This window comes from Cheilinus undulatus, linkage group 1 (assembly GCF_018320785.1).
Source record: "Cheilinus undulatus linkage group 1, ASM1832078v1, whole genome shotgun sequence".
Lineage (NCBI taxonomy): Eukaryota > Metazoa > Chordata > Actinopteri > Labriformes > Labridae > Cheilinus > Cheilinus undulatus.
Window position 1 is genome coordinate 36,260,121 of NC_054865.1, and position 19,427 is coordinate 36,279,547.

The following is a 19,427-nucleotide window of genomic DNA, read 5'->3' on the forward strand; positions in this document are numbered from 1 at the left end:
GACAAAAAAGATACAGCTTGTGTATGTGCATAATGTCCTTCACTTAGAATAAATAACTTACAAAAGACTGTTATTGTCATCTCATTTATGCATTTATAAGAGAACACGCTTTCAGCGACATCTCGAGATTAAATACAGTCTGAATGAATGAATGAATAAAATTAGGTTAAAAAATGGTATGGTAGTCCACTGTCCATTTTAATTTGGTCCACTCTTTTTTTTTTATTCAGTTAAAATTAGATTCATAGTTATATTTATTATGTAATAACATTTCATACAAACGTAACTTATTTTATTTTTATTATTTGCACTCTATTTTGATAACTTCCATGTCTGGTTCTTTTCATTTGTGTTTTTCAAAACATCTAGAGGAAGAAACAGAATGACTGCAGTTTCGATCATGAAGAATACTAAAGTTAATTCGCTGTGTGGCGCAAATGTAAATTGCAGTCTCCAGTTGCCGTGAAGTTTGGCGGCTGGTTTTATTGTGAAGGGTCTCACCCGGATGTGTCATGGCCGTTGCTGCTAGCAGGTAGGCTCTGTATCGGGGAAGACTTTCGAGCTTCGCAGTTAACGTAGCATCCGAAATGGCAGAGAGACATCACTCCTCCGAGTTCCTTTAATATGCTCCCTGTTGAAGGGATAAGGGTACCACCGGGCCAGTCTCAAAATGACCACCGGCTTCAGCTCCGGGTCCTGCCGGTTCGCAGATTATTTTGTGATCTGCGGACTCGACACCGAAAGCGGGCTGGAACCCGACGAACTGTCCGGTAAGCACATTAGCCGTCGTGGTAAATGTCGGACTGATGCTGTGACAAACAAGCAGGGAGGGACGGGGTGTTAAAACATACGGTTTTGTATAGCTTTTTATTGTATATAAAACTACATGCCGTTTTTCTGTCATTTACCTACAGTGTAGTAAAGAAAGATAAATACAGAACGGACATAAGGTTAGGCCTAGCTCATCTCCTCTCAGCCTGTTTGTGTGTATCTTTAATGCTCGGGGAGAGGAGAGAGGATTACTGCCTTGTTGTGTCCCTTTAACGCACTGACATGGATTTAAATTCCCTCCTGTTTGTACAGCCTGTTTTTCAGAAAGGGTTGACGTTGTCATCGCGCTGTCGTTAATATATAATGTGAACAAAACTAAATCAGGCATTGGTGTCAGTTGATGGTAATATAATGTTATTACTACTGTGACAGAGCTTCTTAGCTGTCACCGCTGTTATTCAGACGAGACTGGGTATGTAGGTCTCAAGGTAGCGACACACATGGGCGGATTAACCTGGAGCTACCATGTCCCTTCATGGACCCTAGCACATCCTCAGTATCCCCCGGGGATCCACATGCATCCAGCCTCTTCACGTAACCTCTTTAAAGGGCACACCCTTATCTTCATATCAATTACATAGATAGATGTCCAGTGAGAGAGGACAATAGGCAATGAAACACCTGAATTAGTGATTGTACCTTCTTAGAGCATGTGTTTTGAAGAGGGTTTGCATATGTACTTGCATGTGAAATGTGGCCCGAGGGTCCCTGGTGAGTATGGACACTAAGCATGAAGCGTGGGAATATTCTGCTCTAAAAGCCAGCAGTGGCTGCTTTTCTATCATAATATATATCCCTTGTTCATATTTTTAAATGTACATTTAATATGACAAAGGACAGAAGACACAAAGCATTCTGGGAAGCTGAAAAACACTGGATTCAACTGTACAAGCTTAGTCCTAACACAGATGTAGACTTAAACAGCTGAGAAGAAGCAGTCTTTGTATGAAGGCGGTAGGGTAGTGAGGACAGCTGTGAGAAAGCATGTGATAGGCTACACCGTTATCTACATTTCTGATTGATTAATAATAGATCTTATGAAAGACACCCTTTAAGTAGTTGTTCAAAATGTTTTTCTTTTATTTTTTTGGTTTGACACTGAAAGAGTAAATTTAACCTCTTGTATTGTGTGCTTGGCTGTTGTAAATGTATCACTCCGCCTTGTGAAAACAGTATTTGGGAAATTATTGTTCACTTATAAATATTAGTCAAAAGTTGCTTGTTAAATTCTTTACTTATCCCCATCACAATCTAGCTTTGCATATATAATACTTAGTAAAGGACGATTTAAATTGGGATGTACAAGGAATAAAAGCAATGCACATGCAGTCAGCATGTAAACATTTGACCTTCATTATGAAGCTCTGAATACATAGGCCATGCATTCGCCTCTGTGGACCAATCAGATGACGCCCCTGCTAGAGATCAGCTACCCTGCAGTTAGTTGGTGTCAGTGCTGTGGGGACAGAGAGGTTAGATAGCATCATGTCTCTGGAGCTCTGCAAAATGTGTGGGAATCATATTGGATTAATGTGAGAAAACATCAAAAAGACACAGGAACTGTATAAAATAGAAAACAGAAGCAAAGATGTAAATGGTTCATTGTGTGTTTAAGTACAACATGCTATGTATGGCACTGCTTTATTGGTAGTTACAGAGCATTGTAGAGTTTTCTTATATCATGCAGGCTTTATGCCTTTACCTGGTGTTTTTGTAGGCTTTTTTGAATGAAATGGATCAGATTTTCTGAAGAGGTTCAGGTGTGAAAAAACTATTCATATCCTTGCGTCATAGACCTGCCATCTGTGTAAAAAGTGAAATTGTTCTGCTGCCTAGCTGGCAGGAGAGGAATGAAGAGAAGCAAAAATGGATCTGTGTATACGCAATGCTGCCTGCAAGATGGGACATCACTGCATGAGGATGTGTTGGGATATGATGCTGCTGTTGTGTATAGTGGTGTAATAGCAGAGCTTTGAAATAACACTTTTGAGGAATTTCTGAAGAACTTTTATCAGCTTTTGAAACCATGGGTGGAAGATACGGGGAAAGTTTGGTTGAAGTTTTCTTTAAAGTGAAGAGATATCTCAGGTAATGTCAGTTTCACACAGCAACTAATCTGCTGACTAACAAGTTGGGGAAAACCCTGAATGTGAAACCAAACAGGCAGAGCATAGTTTAACTTCAAATGGTGCTTATGTCTGACTCTATAGTCAAATATGTTAGATTGTAAAGAACTACATTAAATTTAATGTTGACTGTTGAAGTCTTAGAAAACCGAGCACAAACCAGCTAACATAAGCTAGTCAGACTGTGAGCCTCTCTTCATAAGAAGGCTCTTGTTGACCAGGTCAGTGCTCCTGTACTAGTTAAACTTCTGGATAACAGTCCTCTGTATATTTTACTGTTTCAGTCTTGTGGAAAAGGGAGTCTCTGTTCAAAACACAGTTATTCATTTGGATGGACTCCACTGAAGGCTGTTTTATCTCTATTTTGTCCTAGTTCTGTCTGATTTATCATGACTCAGCAGCTAGTGAGAAGCTTTTAGAGTTGAAAGAAAGTTATTTTCTACTTAAAGCAAACTTCACCAAAAAATCTCATATTTTCATTGGCTCAGCTGGGTGACTTCCTTTTTTAAGTTCCTTAAATCAGATTCCTGTTTACAAGTTGAATGTTTTTTTTTCCTCTGAGAAATGTTTAAGCTGAAGGATATGAAGTGATCTAGCCCTGACCTACTTTATCAGACATACTGCACGTTCACATGCGTATATGTGGTTACACGTTTCATATACATCCTTTTCTGTCTGATCAGGCCTTCCATACTTTGTTAGCTTTTTATAAATATTAAAGAGATTAGGAGATATGAAAATAATGTCAGCCTTTTTAAGCAGAAAATCACAACTGTGTTATATTAAAAATATATATATATATCAAATACTTCCTATTTTCAAACTTTGGAAAACATCATGTAAAATATGCGATAAAGAGAGAAGGCAAAGCAGCATAAGCCATAGCAGTTTAAACTTAAATGGAATAGGAGAGATTAAAAAGAAGGAAACTTAAGGTGCAAAAATGATTATCTTTAAAGTGCTTTAGTACATTTAAGTACCTTTATTGTCAGCTGTGTCTCACTGTCACTTATCTCTGACGTGGAGGATCTTAGCCCCCATGTTAATGTAAAAGAAGCTTTTATTATTTACAGTTCAACTTTATGTAATAAAAAGTCCCATTAATTTTATTGCTGCTTCGCCTTTTACTGTGTCAGTGCAACATTTTTTTTATGTCGCACATCTAATTTCCAAAAGCTTCAATTGCATTAAAAACCTTTTTTATTCATCATAAACATGCCATAAGCTACATTACCTATTTACTGCATTACTACTTTTTTGTGTTAAGGTTACTTCAGAATCCCCCTGACTCTCTCGGTAGCCATGAAAGTGGTTGTAAACAAAAATTCAAAATAGGACTCTGTGGTCAGACCTCTCTGCTGTCGTTCTACTTACTGCATCTTGTTGCTGTTTACTGTAGAAGAGGTTAGGGGTTTGCCCTAAATGACACAGAGTTAAAAGAAATGAAATGGTGTGGAAATTCCAACCTAAAAGGTTACAAACAATGATATCTGCTAAACATCTGCTACAGGTATAACTTCAAGGAGGCATTTTTTAGTGGTAACAGAGTGAATTTTCAGATTTCTTTTGTTTGAGGCTAGAGGAACAGGAAATGCACATGCTGACAACCTCTTTGATTCCTATTTGGGTAAACAAAACCATCAGTCAGCCCATTTCACACATGATAATGAGAGGAGGAGATGCTCTTTCAGTCTGTTGGAAAGTCCTTGTGTTAAGAGGTTGAGTAATCAGCTGGTCAAATACTCAACTGGTGGCTATCAGTCAAATTAATCATTGGGTTTAGGCACTCTAAGGTTCAGATTTGAGCATTTGCTGTTTTGTTTGTCATATATGACAAAAACTGAAATGTTGGGGGTTTTTGACTTATGACTAGGAAAAAGATTTGGGGATGTTACCTTGAGTTTGAGAACATTACTGAATAACTATGATAATGGATTGGTAAAAAATACCATCTCATCCCCTTTTTAAAATCATTTTTTGTTGATTAAACTATTAAGGTTAATTGATTAACCAAGCCTGAAACTATGCAAATAAACTGCAGACCATTGACAGGTATTGGTGTTATGAATAGGGTTCGGTATTATCTGATACCGGTGCTAAATTGATACTTTTTACAGTCAATGGTGCCGATGCCTAAACGGTGCTATTGTTACTTTTGAGGGGGAAAAACATGTTTAAAGTCAGTGGAAGAATAAAAGCTGTTTGGGTATCTCAATTGATTTGCAGAAATATCTTTATAAGGTGCCAGTCGAACATAGGATATAAAAGGAAACCGGTGTAACTTAAAACATAAATCACACAAATTCCATAACGTATTTCTTGCCTTTCATTGGCTGGCTGGGTATCAAAATGAAGTATTGATATCTGTCTTGTAATTTTGTCTGGTAGGTATCAGATGTATTGGTACTGTCTGGTACCGTGTCAGTACTGGTTTTTGATACTCAGCCCTAGTCATGAATGAGATGTGCTGAATCTGAAGCTTATTTTTCTGTATATGTATGTGACAAATGCAACATAGGCTCATGTAGCTGTGAACCTATGCAGAAGGCTATACACATCAGGTTATGTGCATAGCCTTCTGCGTAGGTGCTCTGTGATTGGCCTGCTGGGTAGCACTGCCAATCTCAGTAAGGTCTACGGTTTAATAGTGTACACTCTAGACTGACATGAATGGCTGCAGATGGCATTACAGCTAGTCAGAAGTATTTGTTGACATCCAAAGATATTGAAACATTAAAAGTGCCCTTCCTCATCCCAAGGTGGCCGAACAAGGACCAAAAAACTCCCCAATTTTCTTCCTCACCTGCCAGAAAATCTATAGGGGTTGACTGATTATTGGCCTGACCAATTATTGAGGCAGATATTTGGGCTTTGTATTGCGCTACTTTGGTCCCACACTACAGTGTGTCTTCCTCTCTGGCTTTATTTTCACTCTCCACAAATGTCCTGTATACAACCCAGTCTAATCATCTAGATGTCACATGAGCACTAGTCAAGTGCCACTAGGGTGCCACTGACACAGTGAGTGCATGGTACCACTTCTTGTTTTCCTGCTGTTACTGTGTGCTCTGTGCCATTTCTCATGCTGATAGACGTTGGGCTAAATTGTTTCTTACCATCCATTTTTTTGATCCTGCAGTTTTACTTTTGCCACATTAAGTACATTTTGTACTTCATAGTAAATGCATATGAATTTCTTCCGTACTTAATCGGTCTCATGAACTACTAATAATCTGTAGGTCCTGAAAAACAATGTCAGTTACGCCTTATTAAGTCCATCTCCTCACGTGCTCTCTCTCTTTACCTGATAAAACAATATAATCAGCTGCTGTTCAATAGTAATCAGCTCAAATATAACACGCCCAGTTTAGTTGCCATGGTCTCTTGCAAACAAACAAGCAGGGATCGTGACGAGACAATGGTTATAGAACTACCATAGAAATCACACAGCAGACAGACTATGGCATATTTACAATATAGATTTGACACAAAAGTATAAACCAGGCTTTACCCCATTTCTTGGGGTTTCTTTCATTAGAACTATATAAGAGTCCTCATGTTAATAAAGTGCAGATATAACAACATCGGTGTTCAGTGAATAACAAAGAAACAACCTGAACTTTTCTTTCAGCCCAGTGTTCAGCAGCACAGTGAGGACCTGATTAGCATATTTATGACCCTGCAGCTCACTGGAAACACACAGGGAGCTGAAAGACACAAGTACACTCACACACAGGCTCAACTTATTCAAATGCTAAATATCCTTTTGAATTTCCCAGGCAGCCTCTCTTCCCCCATCCCTACTCAGCAAACAAATGAGGATGAATGGCATGACATGAAAGCTGGCTTTAGATGCATAATGTGGGCTTTCATATTTCCACTCAGTTGTGTATTTTCAGCTTGTGAAGGGTCTCCTGTCAATGTATTAAGATCAGCTTGAAAATGTATCATAGGAACTTAAGATGAAGTATTACGATTCTTTATAGGCTTTGAAGACCCAAAATGTAACTTAACATTTCCATACTCTGGGGTTCATTTGTTTTTTTGTTCCCTGGCTTATCTGTAAAGTAGCCACATCAATCCTTTCTAACATTTGGTTAAGACTTGGGTCATGTTTGTCAGTTAGCAGCTAAGACCTGCTCCTGAATGGTGAAGGTTTACGTTCTTTCCCTTCATGGCGGAGTAATTAAACCTCCACATTCTTGTGTTAAACACTGAGTATTTTCTCTGGGTCATGTTTCTCTGCAGTCCAGTCGCCTGGCTGCTAACAGATGTTTGCTGAGCTGAATTTCTTAGAAGCAGAAGTTTCCTCAAAGGAGTGTGAGATCGAAAGATTTCTCATCTACAAATTTCCTGTTTGCTGCAGCTGTGGTGTTGATGTTGGGCTAGTCAGTGATTATAATCCTCGTTGACCTCTTTTCTCATAATCAAGTCAATGATTATAGACCCAATTTTTCCCCCGCCCAACTGACATTATACCTTCACGCTGACATGGTCAATATAATTTGGCTTTCTTTTTTTTTTTTTTTTTTTTTTTTTTTGACAAAAAATGATTTAATGTCAAAATGAGACAGATTTCTACAAAGTGATGTCAATCAAACTAAAATATGTTAGGTAAATGAAGTGACTGCATACACCCCTCCTTAAAGTGACTGGCCTAATTTAACAGAGGTCCAGCCATTTGGTGCTAGTAGTCTCACAATTAGTGAAATGGGGATCACTAGAGTGCAGTGAATGTGTGATTTTAGTATTCATACACCTGTGTGTGGAGTCTCTGGTTAATCAATATTCCTGGCTACCATTACACCATGAATACAAAAGAACACTCCAACTCAGAGAAAAGGTTATTAAAAAGTCAAGGAATGGATACAAAAAAAAAAAATAAAGGAACTGGACATTCCCAGAGTTCAGTTAAATCCAACATCAATGAATGTGTCTATGGCACATGTGAAAATCTGCTGCAATCAGGCAGTGATCGTTAGCGACCATGCAAGAAAGAGATTAGTGAGAGAGGCCACCAAGATACCTATGACTACTCTGAAGGAGTTATAAGCTTCAGCAGCTGAGATGGGGAGAGACTGCATACAGCAACAATTGACCAGTATTTCTGGGGGGACACCATCCCCACTCTGAAGCAAGATGGTGGCAGCATCATGCTGTGGGGATGCCTCTTGGCAGTTGGCCGTGGAAGACTGTAAAGGTAAAAGGTAAATATATGAGGCAAAATATAGGAAAATCTTAGAGCAAAATCTTATGTAGTCTGCAAGAGAACTACAGCTTGGGAGAAGATTTATTTTCAAGCAAGACAATGACCTGAAGCATACAGCAAAGGCTACCTAGAAATAGTTTAAAGACCGCAAGGGAATGTTCTGGAGTGGCTGTGTCAAAGCCTAGACTTCAACCCAATAGAGAATTTGTGGCTGGACTTGAAAAAGACTGTTCATGTCCGATCCCAGTGCAACCTGATAAAGCTTGAGTAGTTTTACAGTTTTTTTCTGAATCCAGCTGTCTGGGACTTGACGAGCTGAATCACAGTTAACTACATCAGACAGCTGGGGTCGAGCAGCCACAGCTCGTGTAAACGGACAGCCGTTTTTACCTGATGCATCTACTAAATACTGACTGAGGAGTATTTGACTTTTTTGCTGAGAGCCTGGGAACAGAGTGACTTTCCACCAAGTATAATGCAAGGGAATTCATTAACATATTTGGAATTTTTATATCAACAAATACAGTAATTAACACTGTTGCGCCGAGAAAAAAATAGTTTCTGTTCTTTTTTCACTAAATTTCAGTGACCAAGTAGGGCCAGTTATGAAAACTTTCCCATACTTTGGCAGGTTTAAAGTTAAATGACAAATCAAAGAAACTATTTGTGAAATGGGATCCTTCTATGAAAAAGGATCCATATCATCTCTGCAGGGAATCTAAACTGTGAAGGCTGCTGTGAGTTCAGACTGAGAGAGTGAGCTATCATGCTCATGTCAGTGAGCAGGGTCCTCTGGGTGAATAAGTGTTGATGTTTTTGCTGCCGAGCTATTTTGAAATCTTAGCTGTGGCTTCAGCACATTCTGCTGTAGGTCGTCAAGTCGAGTCGTGTTTGAATGTAGCTCCTTTAGTCACAGATGTGCATCCTTTTATGTCTGAGCCTAGTGGGCAGTGTTACAGTAGGTGGGAGGACGTGAGCACATGAGGGGTGCAGAGCTGTGGGTGGTCTCTGGGTCGGTGGATGAGGGAAGGGGAATGACGCAATGCTCAGCTCCCACTGCTTCTGGTTCAGGCTATCATGGTCCACTTGTTGGAACATGTGGCAGATCAAGAAAATGTTTATGCTGAAGAGGTTTGTTTGTTTGCTTATGCCAGTGAGTGTGTTATTCCAAGTGTTAGACAGCTTCTCATTAGGACTAATTACCAGGTGAAGAGGACGCTTAGAAGAAACACCTGGGTGATGTCTGCACAATGCACATGAGACTGGCTGTGTTCTGACAAACCATGAGGCCACCCTATGTGAAAAGAATTAAAGATATCCTGTCAGCATTTTAACTTATTAATCAAATGATTTTTTTTATTTATTTTTGAGGATTTTATGCATTAGTTATGAAAGTGAAAAGTGGATAGAGATTGGAACAGGCGAGAGAGTGGGGAACAACATGTGGAATAGAAGCAACAGGAAAGGCTGCCCATAAAGGGGGGTCAAGAGGAGAGCTTTCAGGGGTCCAGCTAATTTGGGGGCACATGTAAGTCAGGAAAGACCTGGTCCATTAAAGTCAAGCTGTGATAACCATATTTTATATTCAACCTGAATAATAACCACTCTCATTAAAGCAACACAAAAACTATTTTTATTTATTTGTGCTGTAGTACAATAAAACGTTTTCTTGAAACAGAATTACCTTTTTATTGGTGATGTGGGTAAGCACATTGGCTAAACAATTTGTAAAGTAATGTCAGACTTCATAGCTAAGCCATAACATGACCAAAGTCAGGATACTGTACCAGAGAACTTTAATAGCTTAAATGGGAAAATAATTGCATAATTGTAAAATAAAGTGTAGCAAAAAAAGGGTCCAAATTGGCAAAAATAGGTTTAAAGATGAAAAATATGGGATAAAGCAGCAAATATGAGTAAAGAAAGGAAAAAAGTGGCAAAAATGGATGGTTAAATGGTGAAAAGCAGTTAAAAAGTGGCATAAATGGGTAAAAAGGGGCAAAAATGGATGGCTTAAGTAGTGAAGCAAGGTTAAAAAGTAGCAAAAATTTGCTTAAAGCTGCAAAAATAATTTAATGTGGAAACAAATGTGGCAAAATAGGCAGATAAAGTGATGAAAAGGGGTTAAAAAGTGGAATGAAAAAATAATTTGAACCTCCAAACTTAATAACAGCTTGATATACTTTTCAGCTGCAAATTAAATAATTGTTAGCTAGAACAGTAGCAACGACTCTGATGATCCAACACACATGCATTGATATCATCAATAAATCACAACTAGGGAGTGTCCATTCACTGGATTTTCAGTGAATTCTGTGGACAGACCAAACCTGAACCTGCACCATCCACATACAAGGACCATGACATAACTGCAAGGCCATCCGCACTACCATATCAAAGTAGTTTTTCATGCAGTGTATATTAAGTAGGGCGGTCAAGATTAATAATTTCTCTCAAATGATCAGTTAAGGTCCACAATTAGTGTGCTAACTTTTTTTCAATCACGATTAATTGCATTTTTCGACAGACTCTGGTTAAGCCACTACAGTGTCTCCCTGCTCACAGACAGCTGCTCTAGTCATCTCCAGAGTCGTTTTGATCTATAGCCATGTTATCCTGGCTCTTACAGTTTGCTGATTTAGTATTTTCTCCTTAGTTTTAGGTTTAGGTGATCTTTGAATGAAAAGCCAGTGACTTGTCAGTGTCTGTGATGCCCTTTTTTAAATGAGTGATACATCAGAGGAAACAATTTACTTAGCTTTTATCTGTAGTTAGGCTTAAAATAACATTTTGCATAATCCTTATTTGCATGAAAGATAAAATGTTCTGTTCTTCCTATGTTTCCTGTGTTGCATATATTGTGATTACACATTGCCATGTTCACAATTAGAATACTTTTCTGTGACAGTGTAATGTCCTGCTGTGTGTAGGCTGTTGTTTAAATCATGTCGATTTTATACAGTTGGCCATGAAGAATTAAAAACACCTCAGCCTTCTAACACAATGGAGGTTGTTGGCCAAATGAAGACACTTCTCCAAAAACAGATGTGTCCAGATGTTCGCTGTATTATTGCAACAGTTGACTTTATCCTGAGGGTGTTTTCAAACTGCTCCGGTCACATCATCATCATTCTTGTGTCTGTTTTCACTTTATGTGTTGGAATGTGGCCTACATCTACAAGCTCATAGTCAGAGGAAGTCAGTTTTATCCTCCTTTTTTAAAGATGTATTTTGTAGCTTTTATGCCTTTTTTCTATATAGGACCGAGAATAAAGTTGGAAACTAAGGTGAGAGGGGGACTAACATTCTGGAAAGGAGCCACAAGCCGCCTGCTTGAAGTACAACAGCCTGTATACATGCAGAAATAACCACAAGGCAACCAGTGTAATCTCACTGTCTGACATGAGCTTATTTTCGGCCATTCATTTTTTTTGTTTTTGTCCCTTTGGCCAGTTTGAGTATGAAAATAACCAATTAAACCACTTAAACTGTAGAATTTTAATCCCTTGCCAGAATTAGTATCTCCAAAGTCAAATTGTACTTTGTTTGATTCTTATATTTGTGTTGCAAAAGGATAAGCTTGCAGATTTAATTAAGGGATAAAGAATGATTAATGCTGCTTTGGTCAGGTGTGTTCAGCATCTAATCTGAGTAAAGAAGACACAAGTTTGATCCATCATTTAAAAAAAAAGCTCTCAAGATTAAACAAACACCTTAAAGCGAATGAAATGTTATCATCAGACAGGCGAGCTTTATTTTCCCTTCTTGTTACCACTGAGTCATATAAAAAGTGCAGTGAAAATGGATTTCCCCCCACCTTCTAGGACATAGTCCTCTGTAAGTAAATCCAGATTTCACATCTCAGAGGCCACATCAGTGGCTTTAGTTTCAGATGGTGTAACTACAAAATAGTCAACGGCATGTGCTACACTGCTCACATTTATGGCTCTGACTTGCTGCATGAATTAGTTTTTCTGCCAGCAGGGCTATTTCATTGAGGCTTGGCAAATGTCATGCATGAAGAGGACAGCAAGAAAGCATTGCCTGGCTGCATAAAAGGGTCTCTTTTTATGTAAAATGTTAGATAATCTTAGTGTGCTCTGGGGCCAGTCTGTCTGCAGTACAAGAGCAGTCATTGACTCAGTCAGCCCCATGACTGTCTACTGACTGGATATACAATTTAAACAGTTAGCAACAGGCTGATAAGCATTTAAAGCATGTAAGGAAATTACACACAAGAACACTTATAATGTGAAACTTACAGTACAATGTACTCACAATAGAAGAGGCAGTAATTTGTGCCTTGTACAGTGTAATCTAAATAGTAAAATAAAGAATATGCTTAATAATTTCTGACTCCTGTGCCCTGTTTGTGGCTCTCAGTGTCTTTTAAAAGCTTTTGAAAAAATACTCCAAACTTGTTGCATCATTTAACATGCCTGTTTATGTTAAATTAAAGCAAACAAGACAAACAGCGACATGACTGAGTATTTCTATTCAGTTATTTTAATGCCTGAGAATGTTTTGCAGGTAGGTGTCTGGTGAATTGATAGCATATTGCCAATATAGCTTGTTTTCTTTATACATGAACAAAAAAGGCAAAGAGATGAGAGGTAACTAGGGGTGCCAAAGTCAACACAAACTGAAGGTCTTCCACCAGAGCATTAAACATTTTGATCCTGTGTTTGTAACAATCTAATGCCATTTAAAGTCGTATTTCCTAGAAAATGATTTAGACTAATCTTGGTTATGCCTTTACATTTCATTGACAACAGTCAACAGGTCAGTAGTTGTCTAAACACTGGCAAAAGATGAAGATCTGGAAATCCTGTCATGTTTTCAATCAGCCTCAGCTGTGCTTGAGCTATGATTATGCCAACATGCAAATATTAGCATGCTAACATCTTGAATCAACACCCTACATAAGATAAAAAATATAGCTGTCAGTACTGTCATTGTTAGCATGCTAGCTTGTTATTGTTAGCATTTGGCTCCAAGCTCCGCTCTGCTATGGTGCGGTCCCACTGCTCTGCTAGCATGGCTGAACACTGAGAGAGTCATCCATACAGTATGTGAGCAGAATGAATTTGCATGATCTCTGGTAGAAGAGGAAAACATGACACACACAGAAATGCCGTATCATTGTGTTATAACCCCACCGGCTGGATGAATTAGCATACCCACCTGATATGGTAATTTCCTGTGTGCAGCTTGTTTCTAGAGCAGAGCTGCCAAACTGAGAAGTGATGCGCTGCCCACCCTGAACCAGGCTTTTAATTCTATTTTTGTTTTATTTGTTGTGTAGCTTTATGCCAGTATATAGAAGCTACTAAATTCAGAGATGGGGCCAGAGGAAATTTGGCAAACCAAGGTAACCCTCCGACCACACACACTCCTTCCCCTCTTAACCTGAGCTCAGCTTTAACCCTTCAGCCTTTAACCTAGCACTCTTTGTTTTTATTTTTCTCAACAGCCCTCTTTGTTACTTTAAATTCAGTTTTCACAGTTACTTTCTGCACAGGTGTGGGGACCTGCCCTTTCTGTTTTGAGCACTCTGATTTCTGCCCCCCTCCTCCCCAGTTTCTGTTTTCTCCCTGCCTCCCCCCTCCCTCAGCAGCAGATGAACAATGAGCTGATGTTTGACAATCACCGCTTCTGTTTCTTTCTCACACACACATGAATCCAGTGCTGCCTGTAGCTGCGCTGGTATTGCTTGGTCAATGTTTACCCCCCCCCTTCACTCTGAATGACTTTTCAGTACTGCCTTGGTGTGTGCATCACTTCTGCCTTACTCTGGGTTCAAATCAACTCAATTTACGCTTCCTATGATTGGTCGATTAATTTTGTGTGTTTCTTTGTATTGCCATTAAAGCTGTCTGGAGGCATTAAGACCCATAAAAAGTGACACATTTTCTTTTTCGACAAGTATTGTTGGAGTGAAGCTGCTTGTTTTGGTATGCAACTTAATCTTATGTGAAACAATATGCAGATGACAGCTTTATATGATGCAATACAATCTTCCTCTTAAGACAAACATGCTGACTTGCTTTTTCTTCTGGAGCTGTGCCTGGCATTTTCAACCTCCTTCTTTTCAGACCATTTTTCCCCCTCTTTTAACAACAGGATACTAGTGCTAACTTTCTCTTTTTTTTTCTTTTTTGCATTTTCTGTTTGTTTCACTTGTAGGTGAGAATTTTGAGCAGAGTCCATTGCGAAGAACCTTTAAATCCAAAGTCCTAGCACATTTTCCAGACAATGTCGAGTGGAATCCATTTGACCAGGATGCGGTGGGCATGGTATGACACTCATACAGTCACAACTTTTGATATATTTAGATATAATAATAAATAATAAATTGGCAGTAGAATTATAATCAGTCATTAAGCTATGATTTATACATTTTTTAACAGTGGTGCATAATTCAATCTGGAAATATGTTGATTTATTTGATTAATTGTGTAATGCAAATTTGATACATGTAATATACAAAATTTGTGACTTATTTTGTGTTTGCTAAGTGTTTTGTTGTACTTTATGCAAAATCATGTAAAAACCTCTCCCAGTATAAACCAATCACAGACTTTTCTATGGTATGAAGTCATAATGAGCCTTCTCTGTCTCTCTCTCTGGTACCTTTCCTGCCTGTCCTCTCACAGCTCTGTATGCCCAAAGGTCTGGCATTCAGGACGCAGGTGGACTCCCGGGAGCCTCAGTTCCACTCCTTCATCATCACCAGAGAGGACGGCTCACGAACCTATGGCTTTGCTCTCACCTTCTTCGAGGAGGTGACCAGTAAGCAGATCTGCAGCGCCATGCAGACTCTTTACCACATGCACAATGCAGAGCAGTACGACATTTTACACACTCCAACCTCGCCAAAGGGACCAGAGGAACAGCGGCCTCGTCCCATTCTCCACGCTGCTCCTGCAATCTCCCGCCTGCAGCGCTTCAACTCTTATGACATCAGTCGTGACACGCTGTACGTGTCTAAATGCATCTGCCTGATAACACCCATGGCCTTCCCTCAGGCCTGCAGGAAGGTGCTGCAGCAGTTACACCAGGCTGTTACGTCCCCCCAGCCCCCGCCCCTCCCTCTAGAGAGTTACATCTACAACATCCTCTATGAGGTCCCCTTGCCACCCTCCGGCCGTTCCCTCAAGTTCTCAGGCGTCTACGGGCCAGTGGTGTGCCAAAGGCCGAGCACATCTGAGCTGCCGCTCTTTGACTTTGCCATCAGTGAGATGTTTAACCTGCTGGGCGTGGAAAACGTTCTCCAACTGTTCACCTGCGCCCTGCTCGAGATGCAGATACTCCTCTACTCACAGCGTAAGTAACTGCTCTGCTATAGTTTAGTTCACTGTTCTCGTGTTACCTCTAACATCCTGTCCATTTAGGGTTCATTGATTACGAAATACCCATGCTTTAAAAAAACAGATAAGAAGTCAGACCTGCATTGATATTCTATACAAACCTTTACTTTACTCTGAAAGTGAGGGAGAATTATTCATAACCAGCGTGTTTTTTAGATTTTTGGAGTCATTTGATCTGGTTAGAAGGAGCAGTCTCAAGAGATACCCCAGTAGCTTAGAGACATATCGGTGTCATGACATAAGACTAGCTATTGTCAAGGGACCCTGGTTACACACTGTTGTAGCTTTGGGGTTTTTCCTACCTTTATGTAAAATTGAAAAGGAGAGAGGGAAGATATCTTGAAATATAGGTATATACTATAAGTCTTGTTTTATTTGTGATTAAAATGTGATTTATTATTTTTAAAGATTTAAGGTTCAAGGTTCACTTTATTATCCCCATAGAGGACAATTTCTTTTTGCAGTCAGCAGTCAAACAAACATTCAGGCCAGTCATGACTACAGCATAAGGAAACAATAAATAAAAGCTTAGAATAGTAAAAATACAGCATAATAACACAGAGTTACACATTTAAAAAGCCAGGCAATAAGCCCCCCCCCCCCCTTTAGTGTTGCTTGCTTGCAAGCTGAATCCGCAGTGAATGGTAGCAGCCTAAACTCAGAAAACAAAGGATGGCTGTGATCAGCCAGGATCAAATGGGCCAATGGGCAAATGTTTTAGGTTATAAAGGTTCAGACCTGAAATTTTTCCACACACTTACGACGCCTTGCAGTCGGTTGATTTGGACCCATACCAAATGATGAAAAAAAACAGATTCAGTAAAACAATGTGTAGAGCATCTTCATAGATATCGAGTTTATGGACTTTATGTCTTTATTAGATGGGACAGTGGATAGCATCAGAAATGGGAGAGAGAGAGTGGAGAATGACATGCAAGAAATGAGCCATGGGCTGGTTTCAAACATGTGTTGCCCACTTTGAGGATAACAGCCTCTTTATGTCAAGACTATCACTGACCCACCATGAAAGCATTTTTAGCCATCCTAAAATGAATCCTACTCATCCCACAAAAAAGGAGCTTCATTACTGAGTAGTGTTACTGGACATCCTTAGTTCCAAGCCCTGATACTGGGTCATAAACACTAGGCTACTGCATCCAGTGATTTAAATTCTATTCATTTGTCTGTTTTTTTTTCAAAGTCGCTGAAACTTGACAAAACCCTGAAGTGGTCAGTGATCATATGCTTGTTAGAACCATGTCATATGAGCAACTGAGCCAGCAATATTGTGGCTGAAGGCCATCTGATGAGTAATTTGGAAAGTCATCAACCACACTGTTGAGTTTCAGTTACAGTGAAGTGGCTGAAAAAGTATAGACAGTATTAGTATGGTATTTTTTTACTCTGGGTGATGTTTAATTTTCCTGGAGATAATAGGGGTGCCATAAGATTATAGATAAAAATAATAGATAAAGTAAGAATTATTAATTATTTAAGGGAAATGCATAAGACATAAATTGTATGTTAAAGTGATATGTCAAATTAATCCAAATCCGGATAAACTATACCTTAAAAGGGATAAAAAAAGGTATAATAAGTAAAGTGACATAGTGAGATAGGCTCATCAGTAATGACATAATTGACAGTAGTCCTGACGGTTCAAAGACCAAATAGTTAATGGAGACTCCAGTGTTACATTTTGTTTGAATACACTTACTGAAAAGGAAACATTCCTTGTGTCACTGCTTCTCTTTCCTTCCATAAGGAAGGAAAGAGAACAGCTCTGTGGCCAGCCTCAGATATTTTAGGATTTAAAATGCCGGCATGGTTGTTGTGAGGACACAAAAACCACCGCCGTGGGCTACAACACATGTTTGATATGCATGGTGAAAGTATTATCCAAAGAGATTACATAACCTGTTGAGTGTTTCCATTAAAGTGATACACTGTGAGTAGCAGGCAGACTGTGTGAATGTCAAAGTCCCTCTGCCATCACAGGCAGCATCTGTGAGTCCATGACTGTGCATGTTTGATTAGAAGCCATGATTGAAATTTTATTATCATTTAGAAAAACAAACAACAGCATCATACTCAATTTCACATGACCTTCTGGCAGAAGAAAATCCAAAAATGTTAATTGGTAGTTAATGCAGTACAAATCAGTGTAAATCACACCATTCTTTGCTTAGATGAAAGAGTAATAAGGTGCTATCCTTGTTTTCTTCACTATGAGTGATCATGTGCGTGTGTGAAAAAGGAAACATTTAAGTGTGCAGGGCCTGGTGTGTGGTGATTGGATCCATTACATTGGCAGGAGAAGGCAAATGGTTTACAAAACGCCAGGGGCCGGGGGGAGAAGCTCTTAAGGGGGAATGCTGAGGTGTTGCTAGGCAACTTGGAGACAGGAAGGATAGCAGTAATGCTGGGTGATTATTATTGGCTGGAAGTGACATCATACCACCTCTTTTTTTTCTCCCCCCACATGAGGCTCATCACTGCAGAACGTGTGAAGGGTGCTGTGTTGTGTGGACTTAAGCCCTGGCAATCTTCCTCTGAGAAGAAACGAGGGATTGTTAGGAGGAAACACACACAAACTTACACACACTGGGTGGGGGGATGCTCTGCGAACAAGAAGATGGTTCTACATGCTTAGGGCTAAAAATAGCACGGCGATTTATTGCTCTGATAAAAATAAAAAACACTGGTCAGTCTGTATGCCACAAAGACATCTAAAGAACAAATTTTCAAACATGGTCTGTTGCTGCTGCCTTCCTCACACAGGAGCAACATCATGTGCCAATCATGTGTAAACCATTGTGACATTCCGCTATTAAGCCATCATTTTTTTTTGTTATTTGATGAGCATTTTCTGTCTGCATGTGACTGAATAGATGATAGTTAAAATGAGAGGGTGAGATGAGGGGAAGTAGGGATCTGAAGGATGCTGCAGTCACACAAAGCTTTTATTCAGGCAGACACGCCTCTTTGGAAATTAGGTTTACAAGCACAAATTTGAAGCTGTCTGTGGCTGTCTACAAGTCATGAAAAGACGAGCATACTGCATTTGTTTGAACTTAACTTACTCCTGTTAAATTACTCTTCAGTGAGAGGAAACCTCACTAACATGTTTACCAGTTAGGAATGGGAGATTGCATTCAAATTCTATTCATTTCTTTATCTACAGAAAATATGATAGACACGGATCTCCTGTTGGTGTGCTATGTTTCCTGTAGTGTGCCACTAATCAGTACTGCATGTCTGTAGGACAGCCATCTTCAAATATCCTATCGACAAACTTATTGGCCTTTAAAATCTTTCTTCCCACAAAACTTAGAAGTAGGTAGTAGGCTTTTGTGGAAAAACGTTCAGAAGAAAATCTCGGAGGGTGATTGGATGAACGTTCCGTCTGTCTGTCACATTTAATGCGGGCCAATCAGAGTAACAAAAATTATGATGCAGTAGACTCGCATAAGCTCGACAGGCAGACATTACCACTGTTCACTCTCTGTGGAGCCAGCTGATGAATCAAAGCCATGCTGAAGCTAGTCAGGATAATAGCAAAAACATTGTTTTTACCAAGAAAAGCTCAGTGTGCGCTTTTTTGTTCCTCTTTTAATAAATAATGTTGTCTAGTTCTGATAAACTGCTGCTTTAGCTACATCTGAGCTGGTCTCTTCACCAGCAGCCATGCTTACAGGCTTGTAGTACAACGAAACCACACCTGTAGTGACAGCTCCTTTGATGCTGATGCTCAGATGACGCTGATTGGTCCATTCATTCTATAACACTTCAAACTAAAGCTTTGCAAGATGGGCCCACCTGATGATAGACATAGAATCTGGCTAATTTATTGGCTTTGCAAGGTGAAATACTTAAGAGGCTTCTTCAAAT

The 19,427-nt window shown here is 39.4% G+C and overlaps 1 protein-coding gene across 2 annotated transcripts in view; it reads left to right on the forward strand.

Moving 5' to 3' along the window:
* The first annotated feature begins 544 nt into the window (after positions 1-544).
* Positions 545-19,427, forward strand: part of dennd5a (DENN/MADD domain containing 5A) — a 46,217-nt gene continuing 27,334 nt past the window's right edge. Inside the window, exons 1-4 of one of the 2 annotated variants that reach the window (XM_041811682.1) lie at positions 545-770; positions 13,472-13,537; positions 14,353-14,462; positions 14,823-15,492. In XM_041811682.1, the coding sequence (XP_041667616.1) occupies positions 671-770; positions 13,472-13,537; positions 14,353-14,462; positions 14,823-15,492 (946 nt within the window). In that variant the 5' untranslated portion in view covers positions 545-670. The remainder of the gene's footprint in view (positions 771-13,471; positions 13,538-14,352; positions 14,463-14,822; positions 15,493-19,427) is intronic. The other variant, XM_041811759.1, reaches the window with a different exon arrangement.